This window comes from Lissotriton helveticus, chromosome 3_1, assembly GCF_964261635.1.
Source record: "Lissotriton helveticus chromosome 3_1, aLisHel1.1, whole genome shotgun sequence".
Classification (NCBI taxonomy): domain Eukaryota; kingdom Metazoa; phylum Chordata; class Amphibia; order Caudata; family Salamandridae; genus Lissotriton; species Lissotriton helveticus.
The window spans coordinates 928,140,703-928,151,848 of record NC_136061.1 but is presented as its reverse complement, the minus strand read 5'-3'; the positions used below and the strand labels follow the sequence as shown (position 1 = coordinate 928,151,848).

The 11,146-nt window shown below is 47.7% G+C and overlaps 1 protein-coding gene across 1 annotated transcript; it reads right to left on the bottom strand.

Annotated features, from left to right (window-relative positions):
* Positions 1-1,098: 1,098 nt before the first annotated feature.
* On the bottom strand, positions 1,099-5,372 carry LOC144824180 (olfactory receptor 5P55-like). Its single transcript, XM_078683336.1, has 3 exons — positions 5,236-5,372; positions 3,337-3,436; positions 1,099-2,052 (listed from the first exon to the last, which is right to left on the bottom strand). Exons 1-3 carry the CDS (start codon positions 5,370-5,372, stop codon positions 1,099-1,101), a joined length of 1,191 nt encoding a protein of 396 aa, XP_078539462.1.
* Between the last annotated feature and the right edge of the window lie 5,774 nt (positions 5,373-11,146).

Genomic DNA, 11,146 nt, shown 5'->3' with positions numbered 1-11,146 from the left:
CGTATCTCCTGCTTGGGGGCTGTATTGTTGGGACCATGTTTAGATAGAGAAAGGTCCTGGGAGGGGGAAGGGATATTGAGAGGAGGCATATTGGGCAAAGAAAAATGTAGGGGAGAGGAGAATCAGATAGTCACGTGAGTAGTCAAGGGAGGGCAGTGGGTTGGGGCTGTGGAGGGAGAGACTTGGAAAGGGAGGAGTGGAAGGACGCGGTGTTGGGAAAGGGTAAGGGGAGGATTCGGCAAAGGAAAAGAACAAAGAAAGGGAATGTGAGATGATATGAGAGAAAGGGGCCAGAGTCAAGAGAATATGAGTTAAGTAAAGTACGAAGGAAGTGAGCAGAAGAAAGTCCAGCGAAACAAACAAATCACATCACCGCTACATATGGGGGAGCAAAATTAAAGCAATGTTGAAATATCCCCAGCAAAGCAAACAATCAATCCCCTCAAAGCTACACAAGGTGAGGATCGCTAGGTTCAGGACCAAAAGTACTGGGTCCTCAAACTGCACAGATTCTCAAGTTGGGTGCATTGTTAAAAACAGTCCAGCGAAACAAACAATCAATCATAGCACAGATATACAAAAGGAGGTCATGTATCGAGGTTGACACAAAAATCACTACAAGATTGGCAGTGGAAAATAACTATAGGGGTAAAAAAAAAAAACCATATAAGACATATATTAACTGGCGCTAGTTAGAAACATCAAAAGTAAAAACCATAGAAAGCACATGAGGGGCAGATCGAAAAATTATGTTTTCCCACTTCTCCCCTTTACTCCATCCTCATTTCAACTCCCCCATCTCTCCCTTGTTTTCCACGGTTAATCAGAAAGATGGGTGTTTTACACTATGTAGAAATGCACTTCATCATTAAAAAATCAGAAATTTGGCAAATTAGCACTTTTCCATTGATTCACAAGTTTATCCGTGGGAAATCCATTTAATGGTTACATGATTGTCATGTAAATAGATCGATCACCCATTCATTACACATGCTCAATGTGACCTTGTTAAACTTTGTTTACCCTCTATTCAGCATTTTTATGACTCCCTTATATTAAACGACCAGAGCAATAAAAGTTTAAATGAACGACTTTCCCCTATATTCTTTTTTTATGTACAAGGTTTTTAAGGGACTCTTTTATATCCTTATTTCTCAAGGTGTATATGATGGGATTAATAAATGGGGTTGCAACAGTATACAAAAGGGATAAAGCTTTGCTTTGATTGAGAGAGTAGACACTTTTTGGTATGCCATATACAATTATCAACGTTCCGAAGTATATGATAACCACACTAATGTGAGAGCTGCAGGTGGAAAAAGCCTTTTGCCTTCCTGTGTCTGAGGGAATTTGAAGGATAGTTGAGATAATGTATACGTATGAAACAATGATCAGTGTAAGCGGGATCGATGTCACAATGAGGGCTGCAACAAAAAATTCAGTTTCGGCCAAAGAAACGTCGGAGCAAGCTACTTTCAAAATCGGTGCAAAATCACAGAAAAAATGGTCTATCTCGTTTTGGCCAGAAAATTTCAAGGTGAACACTAAAAAGGTACCTCCAAATGAATATACAACGCTAGCAATCAATGCACTAGTGATCAACGTAATACGAAGCCTTAAACTCATTATGGTTGAGTAGTGTAGTGGATGGCAAATAGCTACATATCTATCATAAGCCATTAAAGTTAAAAGAAAGCTCTCGTTACAAGCCAGAAAAGCAATGCAAACAAACTGGGTGAGACATCCCGCAAAGGAAATGATGATTTTTCCCATTATTAAGGTCCCCAACAAAATGGGGAAAATTGATGTTGTGTACCCGATTTCCACCAGAGACAAAACAACAAGAAAGAAGTACATAGGAGAGTGAAGATGTTCATTTGAAGACACAGTGACGATGATCAGAACATTCCCGGCTACTGTGAAAATGTAAATTATTAAGAACAGCACAAAGAGGACCATCTTTGCAAAGGGAGGGATCTGAAATCCAAGGAAGATGAATTCTGTAGCCGAGGTACCATTGCCCGAACATACCATATTTGTCATGTTCATCTCCTAAAGAAACAACAAAGAAATAAAATAAGTGAAACAATAACAACAAATATTGACGTGATCAAAAATGCCATTATTGGAAAAGCACATTAAGTGAATAAATGCTGTCTTGATTTTCATCATAAAAGTACTGATTTAACGGTTATAATACATAATAGTATATGCTATAAATAAGTGAGTACATTTATTAAGAATGTTTGATGATAATATGTTGCCTGTATCTTTAATAGATTAGATTTCTTCTAGAAATTAAATTCATACAGCAACATCTGTTATTTCTGTAGTAGTCATGGGGAAATGTTTGACAAAAGTCTTGGTACATCTTATACAATTTCACAGAGAAGTTGAGGAGATTTGGGTTGACCTGCTGGCTGGGACACCCAATAGAATTACCTTTAGAACTGCGTGCTTCATTGTAAACCCCAAGAACCAATCCAAGACCTCTAATCTCATGAAAGGCTAGTATATTTATGTCAACAAGATATTCAGTTGTATATTCTTGCAAGAGCATGTAGGAAAGGGTATAGTCCCTCAATTTTTGAAAAAATATGTTTTCTCCGTATTGGGAAAGACCAAGTTGTGGTGGGTCGGCCGTGTAGACAATGCAGCCTATCCGGCTCCCAAATGATTGCAGGACACACACTTGGGTAGAGAGTGTGGGCAAAGACCACGAGCTGTCTTTCACCCCTTTATTTATCTCTGAGGAGTAATACAGGTGCAACATTGTTGTGGAGAGGTCAGGTGGCTCTCTACATCCCTCCTTTTCTTTAGCGTCCATCATTTCATGATTATCATGGTTGAGGTATAACGCACAGAATGTCTTTGAGCCCCTGGCTGGGGGCAGGGTTTGGCTGAAGACCATACACCTGTCTCTGGAAGTTGGAATTTGGTCCCACTCCAGCTGGGCTACTAGGCAGGGGCATGCTTGGGGTGCTCTGGTGCACCGGATCAATATCTGGGGTCATCCCATCGGTCCTTGCACATCCACCGTCCTCACCAGTCATCACAGGAGATGGTGCAGGATCCACAAAGGATTCAGCTTCCATTTCCAGATTGGCGTCCCACTCCTGTCTGAAGTGAGGTCTGACCACTTCCTGGAATCAGCATACGTATTTGGTCACCAATCGTATGCCCTGTTGAGCGGAGACCATGGTCCCTTGGATAGAGATGACTCTCCATACCTTAGGCTCGTAGGGCATTCGGAACTTCCACCGGGTGTGCCTGTATTTCCAGACCATATAGTCGCACATGCACAAAGAGGGTGACAGCCCCTCACGCAAGGCTTACCTTCTGTTTAGTAATGTCTCTCTGGGTCTGCGTGGCTTCACCATATACTTCAGCTGGATGCCAGGTCTGGTCAGCTGGGACGCTGACCCATGGGGTGGGCCTGAAAAGCAGATGAGACTGGGCACAGTGGGTGGTACTGAGTGGGGTCTGCCGATATGCATTCAGGAACTGAGGAAGAGAGGTCTCAGCAGCTCCCCCTTTTTCCACTCCAATCTTTAGCCCGTTTGAGGGTCCACATAAAAAGTTAGACCGCGCTGTTTACCTGTGGTCATTGCGGAGTGATTTTCCTTTGTCGAATGGCCTTTCCTACCAGGAATTCTCTGCCATGGAACAGGGGTCCATTGTCAGATTTGATCTTGTCCGGGACGCACATCGGCGCAAATGTCTTGTTGAGGACGGCTTGGTCTTTGGGAAATGCTGGGGATGAGATCACTTTGACAATAGAGAAATTTGAGTGTGAGTCCACCAAAACCAGAGTGCTGTGACCATCGGGAAAGCCCCCAAAATTGATGCTTACTTTGGACTATGGTTCGGTGCAGGGCTCCTCTGTGATGGCTGCGGCTGGAGCTGGCTTGCTTCTGGTAATTGTGCACAAATGGCATTTCCAAATCACCTCTTAGACAAGGGCATACATGCCCGGGAACAACACTTTGCTGCGGAGGTGTGCTTTAGCCTTTAGCACCCCCGTGTCCAATGTGTGCAAGATCGACAACCTGGTTCTGTAGCTTGGTTGAGAGTACAATGGCATGACAGAGTTGTACTATCCCGTGTTTGCCTTCACTTAGCTCGCTGCGGACTCTCCGTAGATGCTGCCTCGCGTGCTGATCCTCCGCATTCAGGGAGTGTGCTCCTTCGAGGAAGTGTTTACATCCCCTGGAGAGCAGTGCTTCTTTGACCTTCATCGGGTTTTCATCCTGGGTTGTTGCAACTCCGATTTCCTCCAGCGTCAATGCCTTGGGGCAAGCGTTCTGGATTATGTTTTTTATGAATTCTTCTGTGTACTCTACATCTGCATATGGCTGCCATGTGTCCACCCACCACGAAGGTGTGGCACGATAGAAAGTCAGCTGGATTGCTGGCGCCTGGGCAAAATATGACCTCGAAGCGGTATGCTTGAAGCTGGACAGTCCATCCTTCTATCCTGGGGGGAGTCAGCATTGACGTTCCAGAAAACAGGGGAATCAGAGGCTTGTGCTCTGCCACCACCCAGAATTCGTGCCCATAAAAATACAGGTGGAAGTGCTGGCATGCCCATTTGATGGTGAAGGCTTCCCTCTCAATTTGGGCTACCTTGTCCGAGTGTCTGATAGTGCTCGACTGGTGTACGTAACGGATGCCCATTCCTTTCCTTCCCTTTCCTGGAGAGCAGCCCCTAGGCCAACCAGATGTGCATCAACAACAAGCTTGGTGTGCCTCCCTGTGTGAAAGTATGCCATGACCGTTTTGTCCATCAACAATGTCTTGATGGCGTGTAAGGCTGCATTCATTTCCGGGGCCCACACCCAGGTCTCACCGTTGCGTGTGGGGGCTCGCAGCAGCTCTAACAGGGAGGCTAGGTTCAGTATGAATGGCCATCCACAGGAAACTGGGTATTTGGGCTGTCCTAATCGCAGTGGCTTTCTTCAGGTCTACCTGGAGTCCCTTATGCGAGAAGATGTATTGAAAGAAATCAACGGATTTCTGTTAGAATGAGCACTTCTCCTTGTTGAGGATGAGGCCACTGACTCTCAGCCATTGAAGTGTGTCCCTCAGGTGCATGTAATGTTCTTCTAGGGTGTTCAAGAATACCAAGATGTCATCGCTGATGTTTATGACACCTTGCAAACCAGACCGGGTCTCCCTGATAGCATTCCGGAAGACCTCAGTGGCCGACTACACCCGAAGCTCAGTCATTTGCACCTCCTCAGGCCCACGTAGGTGGGGAATGTGGTGATATAGCTGCTCTCTGGCACAAGCTCCAGCTGATGGTATCTAGCATTTAGGTCGAGCTTGGAAAACCACTTAGCCTCGTTATGGTCAGCCACAAGTTCGTCCATGGTAGGTGTCAGATGTCATTACCCCTGGATGGGTAGGCACATGTCGACACACAACAGGATAGCTCCCGGCTGCTTGGGCTTTGGGGGCGATGACCAGAGATGACACCCACAGGGTCAAGCCTGTGACTCTCTTGATGAAGTTTCCTCAACTTCTCCACCTGCGGTCATGGGTGGAAGGGTTACGCTTCTGTGCCTCAGTGCTGTCGGCCTGATCGAGGAGTCAATATGTAGCTTGAATTGCCTGTCTTTGAGTTTTCCCAAGCCCACAAACAGCTGCAGAAACTCCTGTAGGGTGAAGCTGGTGTGAGAGTTGGGCACTTGATTGGCGAAGAAAACCAGCCCATGGATCCTCCACCGTGTGGCAGCTGAGGAGAGTGCCTTTCTTCCCATCCATCATGAGAAACCTTGCTCATGTTGTGTGCTTTTCGCGGCCACTTCCACCTCCTTCACTCCTCTCAGAGGGAGTCTGGGTCCTGCAGTAGGTGTATATCTTCACATTGGTAGGTGAGAAAGGAGGGCAAAGTGTGAGCCGTTCATATTGCTCAGGGTCCATGACTTTAAGTGATGACCCGGTGTCAATTAGTGCTTTGCACAATGGAGCCTGCCACTTGAATGGAGCACTAGGAAGGCGGCCGCACTGCCTGCAAAGGATACTATAAACACATTGTTGTCCTCTCCCTCCAATTCGAACCCTTGCTGCAATCAACAGCTGCCTAATATTGGATGTGGGGCCACATGGCCTGCTGAAAGTTGAGCGTTGTCCCCATCTCGTCGGTTCGGGAGTTCGACAACTCGTGGGATCTGGCCAGTATAAGAATGTCATCTAGTGACTTTCCTGGTTGGTGAAGGATTAGCCGCCGTAACAGCACCTACCAACACCCCTGGATGATTAGGGCCCGTATTTCTTCCCTCTGGTCTTGGTATGTGCATGTGTTTGTGAGCCTTCTTAGTCAAGCGTAGAAGACATTGACAGATTCCATTTCAGATTGTTTGGCCTGTCGCAGCTTGAAGCGCTCGAAATCTGGAATGATTTGGGGGTCGAATGCCGGTTCAGGGCTGCTGCTGCAGCTTCAAAAGCATCATTATCTCCTGTGTCTGGGAGGGTCTTGAAGAGGTTATACAAATCTACAGCATCATGGTGCATAAGCAACAATATCTTGACGGGTCCTTCCATCTTTCTCAGGCCCCGTAAGTAGTGGTTCAGGTGCCCTATCCAGGATTTCCAGCGAGGGCAGCCATTGCTGGGTCAGCAAGCTCACTGAATGGCAGGAGCAGTGTCACCACGGCATGACTATGATGTTGGGGTGGTGTGGCTGCACCTGCTAATGGGTCAGTTGCGCCTGCTTGTGGTGGTGTGCTCATGGTGGCTAGGGTCTCACTCTCCTGTTCTTATGTCCTCTTTTCCCTTATGTGCCCCTTCATTTTCCCTGAATTTTTATTATATACTTTTTAATTCAATTATCTGTTCCTGCTCCCCCTTTTGATTTTCTTGTTTATCCTGATCTGTTTGCATTTTTTTCTTTTTTTTTTATTCTTGCGTAGCACCCTAGCAACTAAACCTCTTCTCTTTGTTTTTTGTTTTTTTGTTTTTTAGTTGTAAGATTGCACCGGGGGCCCTGGCCGGCACAGCACGCTAACCTTGCATATTGTAGGTGATGCCCCAGTCCTCCTGATGGGGACCTTTAGTTCCCACCGGGGCAGGGTCACCGCCAGCCGATCTGTGACCACGGGAGAGAACCCACGCTTTACTGCTAAGCACTGGGCAGGTCCATGCAAGCTGCCAACTGGCAGTCCGTGAAGACGGAGTAGGGCCTCTGGGGATGTACTCACCTGTCTGTAAGCAGAGGCATCGCTGGAGCCTCCGGCGGTTGCCGCTGGGCTGCGCTCCGAGCCCAGTGGAGGGTGTGGTCTCACTTTCAGAATGACAGATCGTGGTGTGCCCACTGCCGCACGCTTTGCAGAGCAGCACCCTAGGCCTGTGTGGAGTCTGGCGAGGTGGCAGAGAACGGTGAGCAGGAGAGGCACTGGTTGTAACCGGTGTTGTGTAATATGTGGTATCCCCTCTTGCTCTCTACACAAGTATGAAATAATTTTCATATGCGGCCAAAAAGAAAAGGAGTTTGACCCTTGCTTTTTTGAAATGCCCATTTATTTTAAACATAATACCAGTGTACGATACATTTTAAAGAGACCCTAAGTGTGGAAAGAAACCTACCCCTCATGGAACAAAAGGCCAATATTTTTTTATTTGGAAAATACAAGCTTCTCAATACTACTTGAAATGGGGTTAGGTCTGTGGACTTGCAACGGGAAAGATGACAACGCATCTGCGAGTGGACTGCTGCTGCCAGGCGGCCTAGAGGTGTTCGGGGACCGCACTGTGTTCAATGCACTCTGGTCCTCTGCGGAGCATCGGAGCGGCGTTTGAACCGCTGGAACACTTCCTGTTGCTGATGAGCCTGTGCTGAGAGGACCCCGGAGTGGCATGGCAGAAGCCACGACAAATCATGATTTGGTGATGGGGACAGGACACTGATGACAGAGGCGCTCACGCAGTCTCCATTTTGGGAGCTGTGGCTGGGCCGGACCTGAGGCGGTGCGGCAGCAGGAGTCCAGAAAGAGCCCAGGTCCTGTAATTGGTGCAAGCATCAGGGGGATTTGGATGAGAGCTGCTGGTGCCCATGAACGCAGCAGGCAAAAGGTCGGTGGTGAGGTGTCTTGAGAAGTCGGGTGTGTGTGTGTCTCTCCTCCAGCAGGGAATGCAGGTGCTTTTTGCTGTCTGGTGAGCCCTGTGTGGTGAGGACTGTGGATGCTTTGCCACATGGCTGCACGGTCTCCATCTCAGGGTACTCACCCGGCTTGCATCCGTTGGCACTGGCAGCAGAGCTGAGGAGGCCACAGTGATCCAGCGACGTGAGTTAGCGGGGGGCCTGTGTTCTGAGTGGTCAGTGACAGCCACAGCCAGTGAGCACTACCGTGGGCCGCTGTTACCCTGGGGGGACAGCTGGTTTCTGGTGGTGGTGGGAGGGCCCATATTGTATTTCTTATACGTAGTCCTTTGCATTTCAGTCTCTAGGGAATAGGAATTTGCCCCTCCCCACACCGACCTGAATACCGGCAGCCATCAGGACTACTGCAGGGCCTATCTGCCGGGGTGTGGTGCTAAGATTTGACAGCACGGTCTTCATGTTGGTAGATGCTGAGATCCTTAGACACTGTATTGGCTGCGAAGCACCCCTGATCACACTGAGGACGTGGGCCCTGTGGCTCCGATGGCTAGGGAAGGTGGTTTCCTAGCCTAAGGGAAATCACCAAAAAACTAGGGATTGGCTCGTGGCCCTGATGGCTCTAAGATGTAGTAGCGAAGCGGCTGCAACAATCGCTTTACAGATCCTTGAACCCTGCATTTTCTTGGGAGATATTCTGGACACCTCCACTTCTGGTACTATAATTTTATATTCAATGACACAAGGAGGGGCCCGTTTGGGAGTCATGCCCCCCGCAGAGCCTAACACGGGGAGGAATTGACAGCAAAGAGGGGTCCAGCAAACTAAAAAAGGACCAATTTGCAGCCCCGGGTTCAAATGCAATTGCCAATTCCCCACCGCAGGACCAGGTGGAAACCCCACAGGTCCAGCAGGGCCCAACGGGCACCCAAACACTTGTCGCCATCAAAGCCTTGAGTGCTGCAGTCCAGGCAAAGATAGAGACTGTACACAAGCAGCTAAGAGGTATTTAAATTTTCCAGATTAAGTAGGCGCATCTCCCGGGTTACCACTAGATGATGGATTCAAAAGTTACTGTGTGTCGGCAATGAGGCGAGCGGTGTTACCCCCTGAACCGCTCCAACAGGATGATCAGCAAGCTGATCTTCACAAACGGAAAGTTAAACAACTATGCCCCTGCACATGTACACATTCAAATGTCCTGATCACGTTGTACGTATAGTGCTATAGTCACAAGAGTAGATAGTAGCATCAATATCAAACGTAAATAGCTCTTCAAGAATCAATAATTCTAATTCTAGATGTAAAGATGGATGTCCAGTTTCGTTGGTGTAGATACTCCTGTTTATTGTTCCATAACACAAGCCAACACGTGTTTCATCGCAGGGAACAGTCTGCGAATCTTCAGGGCTTCAGAGGAAATTACTAGTGCAAAGGATGGCACCCAGTCGGGGTGTTTAGTCAAAAGTAGTCGTCGAGATAATTCAAAAATCGTGATCCCAAAATCTTGGTGTCACTAGGTCTATATTGTAACCGGGCGGAGAGAATGGTCGTGGGTGGGCGGATATGCCCTAGCAGCCACGTAGTAAAAGCACCTAATTCTTCTCTGTCTCCCTCTTGAGATGCCCGGCGCCGTTTTTCGAAGACACCCCGACTGGGTGCCATCCTTTGCACTAGTAATTTCCTCTGAAGCCCTGAAGATTCGCAGACTTTTCCCTGCGATGAAACACGTGTTGGCTTGTGTTATGGAACAATAAACAGAAGTATCTACACCAACGAAACTGGACATCCATCTTTACATCTAGAATTAGAATTATTGATTCTTGAAGAGCTATTTGCGTTTGATATTGATGCTACTATCTACTCTTGTGACTATAGCACTATACGTACAACGTGATCAGGACATTTGAATGTGTACATGTGCAGGGGCATAGTTGTTTAAATTAAAGATAGAGACTGTCTCCCAGGCGATGGCTTGCTAAGGGCGGATCTCTGCAAGTTGATGTAGAAATCCTTAGCCACAGAGCGGGAAGGCTCCCAACTTACGGAGGAGGCGGCCTCCCTGCGGCCCAAGTAAAGAGCGCCCTGTCAACCAAAAAAGACACCTTGGAACTTAGGGCCAAGGCAACGGAAGGATGGTCCTTCTGTGTAATCTGTGCTTTGTGGGTATCCCATAGGATGCAGAGGGCCGGACCCCAGAGCTTTTCCTTTAACTCTGGATAAAAAAGATAATTCCTTTGGTGAGGTTGTGTCAGTTGTTTGTGATACAAAGGGCTCATTGTGCCCTGATGCCGAGCCCGTCTGCCGGGATACCATCCGCTCTATGATAGTGAAGATTCTTAACTACAGGGACAAGAATGCTACACTGCAGGTAGTCAGATAGACCAGAGACCTACAGTTTGAGAACCATGTGATACGGATTTTACCACATTACACAAGACAGGTTCAGCAGTGGCTTATGTTTGGGGGAATTGAGCAGAAATTGAGAGCTATGGCACAGCAATATATACTCCATTATCCAAGTGAAATTAAAGGTGATTCATGCAGGCTGGTCACACTTATTTACCACCCCTGAAGCCGTGTGGGACTGGCTGGAGGTTCATGGTGAAGATCGGATCCCGGGACCTGTGCCCCAGTGACCTCCTGTTGCTCGTGGTTGGCCAGTGGGAGGTGGCAACAAGGTGGTGGGGCTTCTAGATCCTCCTCTCAGGTGGTGGTCCATCAGGATGGCACCTTAAACTTGGTGCAACAAAGGTCAGAGAGGGAGGCTGCGAAAGCATTGGTAGAGGAAAAGACAGCCTCCAATTTGGGTGACGGTATTGGTGATGTGGCTGAAGAGACCCTTTAGCCAGGGTAAAACCTATTTGATACCTGACTTTCATGACACTGCTGAATTGCACACTACAGCTATGGTCTAGCCCCTATGGGTGACTGCCAGAGACATTCCGGCAATGTGTGAGATGATGTGATGCGTGCCTGGGCAACACTGTGGAAGGAGGAAAACTATCGCTCTGAGACTCATAGACAAGTATATGACTGCGAATAAAT

What these genes read in the sequence shown, in the direction of transcription:
- LOC144824180 (XM_078683336.1), bottom strand. Translation starts at nt 5,372, where the DNA reads ATGGACGAACTTGTGGCTGACCATAACGAGGCTAAGTGGTTTTCCAAG. An exon ending in ACCTACGTGGGCCTGAGGAG is followed by an intron (nt 3,437 to 5,235) that starts GTGCAAATGACT and finishes TCTGCTTTTCAG; the next exon opens with GCCCACCCCATGGGTCAGCG. An exon ending in GAGACATTACTAAACAGAAG is followed by an intron (nt 2,053 to 3,336) that starts GTAAGCCTTGCG and finishes TTGTTTCTTTAG; the next exon opens with GAGATGAACATGACAAATAT.